We start from the raw sequence: 13,036 nt of genomic DNA on the forward strand, positions 1-13,036 counted from the left end.
TGTGATCTTTGATACAGTGCAAGAGATCAGGCCTAGCCTGAAGCTTAGATTTATTATAATTACAACCTTCACTAATTAATATAATTGATATACTTTCTACAAATCCATTTCTTCTTAAAGCATTTCCAACATTTTGTTTGTTGTTCATATGCCAAGAGTTACGTCCAAATGAGGTCAGTGCTAGATGTGCTTAACAGGTCCAAAGTCTCTTCTACCTGGAGAAATCTAAGCAGAAACTATACTGCTAGATCGAGATTCTTAAAATTCCTTATTCTGGAAGAAAAGCGCACAGTCAGAACGCTGGATATTTTCTTTTCTTCTTTTTTTTTTTTTTTTTTTTTTTTTTTTTTTTTTTTTTTGTACAGGATCATTCAGGAGGTGGAAATCTTGCCCCAAATATCAGTAATACTACGAAAACTACGGCATAAAATAACCGCGAGTACCAGGCACAGAATTAATTAGGTTGGAAAAGACATGTGAGATCAGCGATTCCAACACAGAACCGAACACCACCTTGTCCGCTAGACCATCACACTAAGTGCCCCATCCAGTCAGTCTTTCCTTAAACACCTCCAGGGATGGTGACTCCACCACCCACCCGGGACAGACCATTACAATGTCTAATCACCCTTTCTGGGAAGAAATTCTTCCTGTTGTCCCACCTGAACCTCCCCTGGCAGAGCGTGAGGCCATTTCCTCTCATTCTGTCGGTGGTTGCCTAGGAGAAGATATCGAAACCCACCCGGCTACAACCCTCGTTCAGGTAGTTTTAGAGTGATGAGATCTCCCCCGAGTTTCCTTTTCGCCAGGCTAAACAATCCCAGCTGCCTCAGCCGCTCCTCAGAGGACTTGTGCTCCAGCCCCTCCACCAGCTGTTATCTGGACGAGGCGATCTAGAAACAAAACAATAACAGGGCAGGCACGTTTTCTCTGTGCAGAAGACGACGGCGAACGCCGCTGTTTCGTCAGTCCCCAGCAGCCTCCGGCAGGCCCCGGGCGGGCGGCGGGGCGGGCGCAGCGCGCTGGGCGGAGCGGGGAATCCTCCCGGACCGGGCGGAGCAGGGGCCGCCCCGCCGTGTCGTAGCGGCGCCGCCGGGCCGGGAGGCGATCGCCATGGAAACCCCGGCCCCGCCCCTGCCCCCCCGGGTGCCGCCGGTAGAGCGGCCGGAGCTGCCGCGTCCCTCCTGCCCGAGCAGCGCCAGGTAGAGCTCGGGGCGGGGGCTCCCCCGGGCCGGGCGTGAGGAGGGTCGAGGGGCGGCTGTCGGAGGGCAGGCCGTTATCGCTCCGCTCCGCCGCCGCAGCCGCAGCCCGGACGGTATCCCACCCGGTATCCCACCCGGTGGCCGGTGCCCCCAGCGATCCGCCCCTGGGCCCCCGGCGGCGGCCCCCGGGAGCGGAGCCGGGCTCGCCTCAGTCCGCCGGGGCGGGGCTTGGCCCTCGTCCCCGCGCCTGCCGAAAGGGCCCTGACGTGTTGCCATGGCCGAGGGGGACGCGGCGGCCCCGGGCTGCTTCAGCGAGGATGATTTTTACTGCCCGGTGTGCCAGGAGGTGTTCAAAACGCCCGTGAGGACCGCCAACTGCCAGCACGTGTGGGTATCCCGGCCCCTCGGCCCTTCCCAAGCCTTTTCCTCGCCTCCTCCGGCTCTCCGCCCTGTGCGCCTCTGCTCCCCCCCAATCGGACCCTCGGCCTGTAGCCTCTGGCTGTGAGGATGACGAGTCCAGTGCTGCCCCAGCCTCCCGTCGCCTCTTTCCTTTGTAGCCGACGAGGACCGGTCACTGAGTAAAAGCCCCCGCGGCGGTCGGGTCGGTGGCGAGGGAGTTTCACTGCACCCTCTAACCTAACACGCGTTTTTTTCACTTCATGTTTTTCCTCGGTCCTTTTCGAACAAGGACGGTAGTATGAGTTGTTCTTTCTTTTCAGCTCGTCTATTCAGCATTTTTGTTTTCCAGCGGGACGCTTGATTACAACGTACTACTTCGTAGAAAAGCAAAATACTTTTGGCATCTGGTGCGTGAGGAAAGAGAGAGCTGCAAAAGCTGGTGGACTGAGGTCTCTGGAAACCCTTGCTGAAGAAAGCTTTGCAGTGTTTCTGGTTCTGCTTAAGGACAATAAACAGGAATTCCGCTGATAAGATTGGCCAATATAACGTGCTTGCTGCACAATTTAATATCTAATTAATGATCAGTCCGGTGTGCAGCCATACTAGTCAATAAATAATAAGAGCTTTACCGAAAGTGCATTGCCAAGTTCCCCTAATTTCCATATTCTTCTTCATAAGCACCATTGTTTCATTTTCCTTATAAAGATTTGTATTCAGTAGATCATTACTCTGATATATCTTTTTTTTCCTAACAATAACCTAGCTCTCTTCAAGGACAAAGTATCTGTTCAGTTTGCTAACCTTTGTTTGTGGTAACTTTTTAATTTAGGTTTTGCAGGAAGGGCTTCTTGACAGCTATAAGAGAAAGTGGAACACATTGTCCTCTCTGCCGGGGGAGCGTGACTAAAAAAGAAAGAACATATCCCAAAAGGGCTCTAGATTGTGAAAACCGTATGAAGAAAGCTTCTGGGGTCTGTAGATGCTGTGAGAAGAAGGTAGAGTAAAACTTTAAAAAAAAGTGGAATTAAATTTGCATATTTTTGTCCAGACACACTTTTAGTGTGTGCCATTCTTGTCTTGGTGCTAAAGAGCCTGTAGCATTTGGAACGTAGCTTTGTATGGCTTGTGCATATCGAAGGCATGCAGTGCCTAGCGATACCCAACAGATGTAAACTCAAAGAGGATCGTGAGTTTTCAGTAAAGGCATTTTTGGTGGAGTGCCAGTGTTTCCAAAAAAGAAATGGGAAAACTGGATGTAGCTATAAAACTGGCCAAAGAAAAGTTAGGGAGATGAACTTGAAAGTTGCAGATACGTGGAAAACCTCAGAAACTTTCAATATGGAGATGAAAGTGCTTAGAGCCTCTATAAAATTTAATTTAAAACAAATGGAAAAAGTGGCTTGATTACTTTCAGTGCACAGACAGTCATACCTAACTTCCTCCTTCCCCATCAGTCTTTTTACATTCCCTTTGTTTCTCTTGTCAAGGGGTCATAATTTGCAGAACATTAGGTGAAATCTTGGCACCCTCCCACACTCAATCCAAGAGTGATCTTTCTTCTGGTATAAATGAATGCAGAATTTCAGCCACACAGTTGGTTTATAACAAATTGCAGCGAACCCAGGTAGCCTTCAGGTTTGTTTCGTTTCACTTGGGACTTACTTCTACCATTGCGAAGATTAGTACTAGTGTAAACCTCATCTGCTTGCTTTGTTCCATGTGATTCATTGGGATGAAAAGCGGGGAGAAAGAAACTGATAGGAAGTTAGTAAACTGGAAGCAAGAACCAAGCAAGAATGTTAATGGAATTCAAGCACAGGCATGTGAGATATGATCTTGTTCAGCCTCTAAACCTGTGAGCACCTCCTGACAGTGCTTTTGGGCCTGAAATTCTGATTTAGGGCATGTCCAACCCAGCTGTCTTCTGACAAATCTAAGCAACTTGTTGGCTTACCTTGAATTAAAGGTGGATAAGCAGCATTAAGTTGGTGTTCATTCAACTATTTTTTTTCCTCCCCTCTAAAAGAGAAAAGGAATACACCTAATGCAAAAAAAAAATTAAAAAGTTCCTCTGCATTAGGTAACAGCAGACCAGAGAAGGATGAAGGAGCAGTGCTTCTTATCCCATCCTCATGGATCCGCTCATTGTAGCTCATCAGTTATTGATCCTGGACCTGGGAGTTGTAGTTTCAGTGACTTTGTTTCAGTTAAATGGCATTTATTCACATCTGTCACCCCTGAGAGAGCCCTCAAATGCCTGGTGGAGTGGGGAGTGGAGAGCTGCAGTGTTCTCCAGTCTCACAGAGTGACAGAGGCTCGAAGCAAAGAGGCATCACAGATGTCCTGTTGGTGGAGAAAGGGTTCATGCGCAGAGGGGAGACACAAGTTCTGGTTTCTGCTGCATATGATATCTACAAAATTCCTGCATGCCGTGCTTTCTGTTGGCAGAATTACCTCTTCCTTCTATCCTTGGATTTTTCAGTATGATTTCAGTAAGTTGGCATTTCATTTTCAGGTTAGATTTTCGGGGATGAGACAGCATTATAAAACCTGTAAGAAGTATCAGGATGAAGAGGGTGTTTCTTCAAGTATTCCAAACTTACAGATTTCCCAAGATTCAACAGGGAACAGGTAATCAGGGTGTTCTGTATATAACAGTTCATCTTCGGCTTTCCCCACCCCTCTGCCCATGGAAATAATAAGATAAAAAAAAATAAATAATTAAAAAATTAAATTAAAATAAAAAAAAAAAAAAAAATTAAAAATTTTTTCCAGGGAATTCCTGCTTTTTGCAGTAATAATTGTCCATATTTTTATGTTTCAAGTATGAGTTTGTCCCAGTCTTTTGCTTTACTCTTAGCAGACAGAAGAAAACCTTTCTGCATGATGGCCTTGGAATGTCGGGTAGAGACTCTCCTAACAAGTATTTGGTATTTGTAGCTTGCTTTCCTTGCCTTGACAGCATTTGAGCAGCTTACGTTGTAACATCGTTCATAATATTTACCTCCGGGGAAGTTCCTGTCTATGTTTATTCCCCCTCACCTTCCTAAGTTGGTTTTAGTGGCGATCCGGTTTCAAAACATTACTGTGCAAGATTTTGCTTTCGGATTGAATTTGCTTTGACTAGATCTCTTATGAAATGTGTAAGGAACTCCAGTATGTTACACACCATAAAATCAAATGACACCACTTGTGTTCAGGCAGTAAAACTAAAGAACTTTTTTTTTCATACATTCTCACTGATGGATGAGGTTGTTGATTTTGGGTTATTTTCGAAGAAGCTTTTTTACATGCTAGTTTTACAGAGCTTTTTAATATATATCCTGTCCGTTATTTACTTTATTTTGCCATCAATTTTCAATTTTTAGCAGTCGGAACTTCTCTGGTTTTTAACCCATCAGTATATTGGAAGTCGAAGCTCGTACCAAAATTAGCTGCAGCAATGTGTCGGCCAAGTGTGTGGATATTCTTATATCACTTTTTATTGAGTATGCAACAGTAGAATACCCATGCATAGAATATCACAGATATATAAAAAAATTTACCATGACCTAATCGGTAACTGTAAATAGTGATATTCTTAGTAGGATCCACAGGTTTGGACAGTTTCTTCTGGCTTAGCGAGAGGTGCATATACAGTCAAAGTTACTTTCTAAAATGTTCCTCTCTGTTACTTTTACTTTAGAAAATAAGTTTGTTTGGTGCTCAGTATAAGAAAACTTTCCTTGTTGTAGTTGAAAGTTGTAAATTATTTCTGTAAACACATGGCAGTTAAATCTTAAGGCAAAAAACTTAGAAAGTGCTACCTGTCTTACATTCCTGTAGTTAATAATGGTGTTTGAGTTACTTGGCTGTCATTCCATTACCGTTCTTGTTGACTAAATGTTTGTTGTATTAGATACCATGTTCTTGTAAAGCTGCGTGATAATCCACTGAGGATCACCATGGTAACTAAATTATACATGCAAATGTGATACCAGTCTACAAGAAGGATCAGTAGAACGATCCAGGGAGCTACAAGCCTGTCAGACTGACCTCGGTGCTGGGGAAGGTCATGAATCAGATCAGCCTGAGTGCCATCATGTGGCACGTGCAGGACAACCAGGGGATCAGACCCAGCCAACACGGGTTTACGAACGTCAGGTGCAGCTTGAGCAACCTGATCTCCTGCTGTGACAAAGTGACCCTTAGTGGATGAGGGAAAGGCTGTGGATGTTTTCTGTCTAGGCTTCAGTAAAGCATTTGACACTGGCTCCCACATAACTCTCCTGGAGAAGCTGGCAGCCTATGGCTTGGACAGGTGAACTGTCCTCTGGGTAAGAAAAGACTGCCTGGATGGCTGGGCCCAGAGTGTAGTGGCATCCAGTTGGCAGCTGGTCACTAGTGGTGTTCCTCAGGGATCAGTTTGGGGCCAGTCCTTTATTGATGATTTGGATGAGGGGATTGAGTGCACCCTCAGTCAGTTTGCAGATGACACCGAGTTCGGTGGGAGTGTTGATCTGCTGGAGGGTAGAAAGACCTTGCAGAGAGACCATGACAGATTGGATTGATGGGCGGAGGACAAACTGCATAAGGTTCAACAGGATGAAGTGCCAGGTGCTGCAGTTGAGTCACAACAGCCCTGGCCCCTGCTACAGGTGTGGGGAAGAGTGTATGTAAAGATGCCTGGAGGAAAGGGACTTAGGTGCTGGTCAACAGCCAGCTGAACATGAGCCAGCAGTGTGCCCAGGTGGCCAAGAAGGCCAGTGGCATCCTGATGTGCATCAGCAATAGTGTGGCCAGCAGGACTAGGGAAGTGATTTTCCCACTGTGCTCAGCACTTGTGAGGCCGCACCTGGAATCCTTTGTTCAGTTTTGGTCCCCTCACTACAAGAAGGACATTGAGGTGCTGGAGCGTGTCCAGAGAAGAGCAGTGAAGCTGGCGAAGGGTCTGGAGCACAAGTCCTATGAGGAGTGGCTGAGGGAGCTGGGGTTGTTTATCCTGTAGAAAAGCAGGCTCAAGTGGGACCTCATTGCTCTCCAGAATTACCCAAGAGGAGGTTGCAGTGAGATGGGGGCTGGCCTCTTCTGCCACGTCGCAAGTGAAAGGACAAGAGGAAGTGGCCTTAAGTTGTATCAGGGAAAGTTCAGATCAGATACTAGAAAATTTTTTTTTCCACTGAGGAGTGGCTAGGCATGGGAATAATTTGCCCAGGGAGGTGGTGGAGTTGCCGTTTCCGGAAGTGTTCAAGAGGTGTCTGAATATGCGTCATGTGGGGATATGGTTTAGGGTTGATTATGGTGGTGCTGAGTTGACAGTTGGACTAGATAATCTTGAAGGTCTCTTCCCACCTTGATGATTCTGTGATTCTGTAAATATATTCTGGACGTGTCTTGATCTAAAGGAAAAGTTGTGAAAGTTAAAATATGTGCACTGTATGTTGATTTGACATTTATGGGACTTGATGGATTTTTTCCTCTCCCTCCCCCGTTACAGTTAAATTTTAAAAAATTTTGATAGTGGAGTAAAATACTCTCAATTTTCATTGCTGTTTTTTTTTTCTTTATTTAAAGTAGCAGGAGTGATGCAATATCTGATAATGGCGAGATGGCTAATAGTCAAATACTTCAAGGAGAAACAAGGTAGGCTGCTTATTTCCCTATAGCTGTTACTAAAGTAGATCCAGATAGTCACAGTTCAAGCTTCTGCTGACTTAAAAACAAAAAACCCCTCCAGAAACACCTTCAAGAAGTTGTTTTAAAAAAATGCTGTAGTTTCTTCTACATTTGCATGTATACATTAGAAATTGGTTTTTTTTAGTACTTTCTGGAAGGATTTGCACTAAAAGATCTTATCAGAAAGTAAGAACAGCATGTAGCTGCAATTGGAACAAAAGAATTTTGGAACAAAAGAAGCCCAGTTCTAAGAAGAATGCACTTAGACATACAAATTATAAATGTACCTTAAAATTGCAATTTGGAAGTAGCAGTGGTGCTGCGTTAGATCTGCTGCTGTGTCAGTGAGGATGTGGGGGTTTTTTTGTTGTTTTTATCAAAACAAGGGAAGACAATTAGGAGATAACGGATGAATTAAGCTCTCTGTAACACTGCTTCTAAAACTCTCTTTTCTTTTTAATACTGTGTATTTCTGTTTACAGTGGACACCCAACCTTCAAATGCCCCCTGTGTCAGGAAGCCAATTTTACCAGACAGCGCTTGCTGGATCACTGTAATAATAGACATCTTTATCAGATGGTTCCCGTGGTAAGTGGAGTTGCTTATGTATGTTTCTTAAGCTATTTTCGTTATAATTATGTGGACAATTTTAAATGTGCAGTAGCTACTCTATATCTGTAACAATCACTGTGGTCTGAGAAAGACAATATACTTCATACAGTGCATTTGTCTTGAGGAGTAACTTTTACATGAAAACATTTCATGTCCAGCCTGGTGGTCCTAAGGCATTTCTGACTCAACTGTCTCATTTATCTTGATGTGAAACAAGCTCAGTTTTTGAGCCTGACACTTAACTCTTTTTAATTTAGTATTTCAGATCTGTTTCTATAGAATCCCATATTTAACGTAACTATTGTTTCATGGCAAACCTGCAGTTACTTGGAAAGTAATCTAAGATGTAATCAAAGGGTCTGAAGGAGAAAAATGTGTTTGGTTTTCTGCTTGATCAGCTCAATTGTATGAAAATTCTCCCAAAGAATAAGTAGGATGCAGTAATCACTTTCTTTTCTAAACTGACTTGAATGTTGGATGGACATGATAATCTGCCATCCCTAAGAGAAACACTTCAGAAATCCAGCAAGTTGAAATATACGTTTTGAATGTTACGCAGTTGAGGAAAAACACTCTTGAGAACTATGATTTGATGTTAACATCTCTATTTTGGTAGTGGATGAGTAATAAACTAGTTATTCTTGTAGAGCATGTCTTTAATGCATTCTGTATTACCAATAACCTTTTTTTTTTTTATTCTCTCTTTCTCCTCCTCCTCCCAATACAGATCTGTCCTATTTGTGTATCTCTTCCTTGGGCAGATACTAACCAGGTTACTAGAAATCTTGTTGGCCATCTAAATCTAAGACACCGGTTTGATTATGGAGAATTTGTGGTAAGCTTTTCTTCTTTGATGTGTAGAGGAATAAATGGTAACTTTTTTTTTCTATAAATAAAAATGCTGAATAAAAAATTTGTACCAGACTTGTGCTCTGGACATGCTATGTTCCTGCTTTGTATGGAACTCAGAAGTAGACCTGTCTGTTCTTAAACTTTCTACTCTCAACATGAAGTGCTACTGGGAATAGTTAAATTGCCCCAAACTGACTTAAACCTTTATCTTAGTATTCTCAATGTGGACAATTTATTACTTTTACTGTGTTTATTAGAACAGTTTATTGCTGCTGCTTCTAGGGAAAGTAAAATAGATGCTACTCTGTTTTATTGACATTATTGACCCTTTATGACAGAAATTGCTAAATAATAATCTCAGGACTCAAAGTGCAGCTTGACTAGCTGGTATTGCTGCTACAGCCTCTCTTCCGGTATGTCGTGAGAGAGACTGAAAAGAGATGTGTCATTAAGTTGGTGTTCAGGTTGCCTCCTTTCAGGCTGTCTTTGAGTAAATGACCTTGGAGTAGATGCGGAACTACATACACAGATATAGTCAGTGGTTGGTTCCTAAGTCAAGTCAACCTGTTGGCTTGTGGGTTCAGAAAGCTGGAGAGTTTGAGTTGTAGTTTCTGTAGAGTTTGACAGGCCTTGGGGTATGCTCATTAAGCTTTGTGTGGGACAGGCATAGTATTTGAGGCATAAGCAGCCTCAATGGTTCAAGATGGCAAAGATGATATATATTATTCTCTGAGTTCAGTGATCTGTGATAAAGACCTGAAGAGCTAGGAGTTTAATACAGGCAATTAGGCTCTTTACTGTGAGTCCATCTTGCATGTTTGATGATGTAAAACTGGTGATAGGAATTCTGATTTGGGGAAACTGCCAGAATTGCACTAAAAAGATGTATTACTCTGGCATATTAGCAACCTGGAAGATAGCTTTGGAAAAGTAGCAGGATTAAACACACCTCTTTTGTGATATGTGTTTGCTTTCTCATTTTAAGCAGTATATTCTCAACAATCTATGATTACTGTTGTCTGGGGATCACATTTTGTTTTCATTAATGGAGAATGTTATGGCTGGTTAGAAGCCCTGCTATAAGAATTGCATGACACAGTCAGCTTTCCTGAGCTGGCTGTTCCATAATGGAGTTGAACCAGGGAGAGAAGATGGACCCTTCTGCTTAATGAGCCTTGTCCCACTCATCTGATTCTTCTCCTGTCTCAAGTGTCTCTTGGTATTTGGTTCAATAAAAGATACTGTGCAACAGAAACAATCATCTAGTACACATAAAGATGAAGAGTCTTCATCTAGGTGCCAATTCCTTTGTAAAAATGTGGAAGAGGAATAATTAAACTAATGATTGTGGTACATCTTGAGTTTTTGTCCATTTTGATGATGTTTTCATTTTGTTTAGAATCTTCAGCTTGATGAAGAAGCCCAATACCAAAATGCAGTTCAGGAATCCTGTCATGTGAACTTTTAAAGCAGAGCCCCTTCCATCTTACTGATCATCTGCGAGAAAAATTACTTCTGTTGGTGATCTGAAGTGTATATTAATAAAAATGGTATTCAGTAACTACTTTTCAGGCTAAACTTTTTTTCACACTTACAAGGACTTTCGATAAATGATTTTGCTGAAACTCAAGCTTGACATCTTTACCGAGATCTGTCCCTGTGGAATTAGGGACCTTTTTGGAACTTCTCACTCTTGTCTTGATTTCCTCTAACCTTTACTACTCTGTTAATTACATAGTTTCTATGATTAATGTAGGATATTTTAATTCACCAAAAACAACTTTGAAAGTATCTTTAGAAAGATATCAAGGATGCTCTGTTGCACTGTTGAGTTTGTTTAAGTTAGCTGTCTTCTAAGGTATCTATGAGATAATAATTTATTTTTTTTCTTTTCCTGCCAAGGACAAATTTTATTTGATGTTGTGCTTAATTTTTTACTGTTGCTATGTGACTGAAAATAACAACAGCTTAAAAAATTAATATATTTCTTTTCTACAGATTAACAATGCAGAGCAGGGCTTCTTTCACCTTTCATTGAGAAAGAATGATGCCATTGCCTATGAATAATTACATCTATTTTTTCCGCTTCTGGAGCATAACTGAAATAGAATGCTTGCTTACTAATGTGATGAGTGTGGAGTATTCCTAATACTCCCAACTGCTAAGGAAGATGACATATTTTCTGAGCGATTTTGATGACATAATTTCTGAGCAAAGATGACATGCAGAAGTTAAACTCTTTTGGCCTCTGACTGTGGTCAGATAGTTTTTCATTTTGTTGGAGCTTTTTAAGAACTCCTGTTGTTGCATTTGGAATTGAATTTTTGCTTTGTCCTGTCTTTCATGGAAGGTTGTGGAGCTAAATAACTAATTGGCTTCACACCTACCAACGCTCAGAAGCAAACTTGTTTATTTTGACAAAGCTGTTTAAAACTTGTACATCTCCTGCATCTGAAGGCTTGAGAAAACAGTTCAGAAGAAAAGACTTGCTCTAAAATAGTTACCAACACAGTTTAAGAGCTCCTATTTTAGATTTCCACATTCCCAGCAAGACCATTGTTAAAATCGGAGAAAATAGAGCAATAATGCAATTTTGACTTTAAATGAAAAATTCATTTGTAAAAGAGTTCTAAGATCTTTTATTTAATACTAAAGGGGAGGAGAGGAAAGAAGGTTGCACAACATACATTATGGAGGTTTAAACAGAGACTGTTCTGAACATATACCATTTAGGTATAGGACTCTTTATCCTGTGTTGCCATCTCCCATTGTCAAGCTATTGTTCTTATTGAGTGTTGCATATGTAGTGGAAAACATCCCCAGTAATTTTCTTAGTCTAGTTGGTGATTTATGTGTAGTAATCAATTGTGCAACCAAAGTACAATCTGTTTCTTATGCCCTGCCTCCCATTTGGGCTCCAAACAGAGGTTTTGATTATTCTTTAAATGCTGGGATATTTCATATTCCAAAACTGGTAATGTTGAAATGCCTCATTCTGCAATGTACTGGGTTTCAGAACTGAATCTTAGTTCTACTTTATTGAGTGTTGGAACTAAACCAGAATACGTTGTAACTTGACTTTTCTAGCTTACATTTAAGAGTGTAAAACATTCCTGAAGGCATTGCTGGCCGAAGTACAGAGAAAGTTGTCCATTTCAGAAATGGCTGAATGTTATATCCTTTTTATAACGACCTAAAAGTTCTTGCATTTTGTTACCATCTTACTGCAGTATTTTGACAGCACACCACACTTTGATGTTGTATTCCAACTTCCTATTTGCCCCCATACTCTTGTCTGTGTATTCTCACTTGTCTGTCAGCTCTAGTGCTTGTGTGACCACTTGAAGTGGTTCACTGATCCAACAGGAAAGATTATTTAGATTTTTACTTTTGCTCTGTAAAGCCAACTACGAGACAGTGCCTGTGAGACAGAAATGAAGTTCAAGGTAGCCTGATGCTAAAGTTTTACCTTTTTGAAGTAAAAATACATACTGTGGTGATTTATTACTGCATACATTTCCTAAGGAGTTTTAACAGTTACATATAAGTTTAGTTAATGTTTTTAGTTTCGATAAAATATTTATATGATCTGGCAATAAATGCCTACAGCCAATACAGATTCTGAATGCCTCATGGACACTGGAACTAGTTATTTTTATTACTTGAATATATCTTGAGAATTGCAAATTAAATGACATCTGTTTTAAAACTCTGGGAAGCAATTTTTTATAGCAATAATTAGTTGTCACTTGATGAGTAGTTGCTGAGCATTTTAGTCATGTTTAAATGTTGAGAGACTTAAATACACATTTTAAAGCAACAAATGTGTATTAAAGCAATATAAAGAAAAACCCTTGCAAAATGTTTATCCTCTTTATTTAAAATCTGTATTGGCAGGCGCGGCCTTGCTTAGGATTTTGTACTTTTAATATGAAGAGATTGCATCCAATACATTCACTAGGTAAGCGTTTAATGAAAATTAAACTATTTAAATATGTTCCTACTGGTCATGATCTTTCTCACTGAAACTCAGACATGCACAAAAAGCTGTGTATATGTGATGGGTGATGCTCAGAACATGCGATCTTTACTAGAAGATTGCTGTTAAACAATGTTTTCATGTTCATGTTGCATTATGTATGGTTTCAATATGTTATTATGTTTGAGTTGTACCTTCTGTTTTTCTCCTATTAAAGTATTTTATTTTCTGTTTGTCTTTTTGTTGCATAATAAAGATGATCAGTTCCCTTGGTGCTACTTCTTCCTTTTCAGCTGCTTTCTCAAACTTCAATATGTGGTCAGTTGTATGCCTTCAC

At 41.2% G+C, this 13,036-nt stretch overlaps 1 protein-coding gene across 1 annotated transcript; it reads left to right on the forward strand.

Annotated features, from left to right (window-relative positions):
* Positions 1-1,299: 1,299 nt before the first annotated feature.
* On the forward strand, positions 1,300-12,972 carry RNF138 (ring finger protein 138). Its single transcript, XM_027750079.2, has 7 exons — positions 1,300-1,589; positions 2,431-2,596; positions 4,117-4,232; positions 7,155-7,223; positions 7,739-7,844; positions 8,596-8,703; positions 10,120-12,972. The coding sequence occupies exons 1-7, from the start codon at positions 1,477-1,479 to the stop codon at positions 10,186-10,188; spliced, it is 747 nt and encodes a 248-aa protein (XP_027605880.2). The 5' UTR covers positions 1,300-1,476; the 3' UTR covers positions 10,189-12,972.
* Positions 12,973-13,036: the final 64 nt, after the last annotated feature.

Source organism: Pipra filicauda, unplaced genomic scaffold (assembly GCF_003945595.2).
Source record: "Pipra filicauda isolate LSUMZ 115617 unplaced genomic scaffold, ASM394559v2 scaffold240_size1633699_pilon, whole genome shotgun sequence".
NCBI lineage: Eukaryota > Metazoa > Chordata > Aves > Passeriformes > Pipridae > Pipra > Pipra filicauda.

Excerpts from the sequence above, each read along its gene's own strand:
- RNF138 (XM_027750079.2), top strand. The coding sequence starts at position 1,477 with ATGGCCGAGGGGGACGCGGCGGCCCCGGGCTGCTTCAGCGAGGATGAT. Across the intron at positions 1,590-2,430 it reads ACCGCCAACTGCCAGCACGT|GTTTTGCAGGAAGGGCTTCT; the intron begins GTGGGTATCCCG and ends TTTTTAATTTAG. Across the intron at positions 4,233-7,154 it reads CAAGATTCAACAGGGAACAG|TAGCAGGAGTGATGCAATAT; the intron begins GTAATCAGGGTG and ends CTTTATTTAAAG.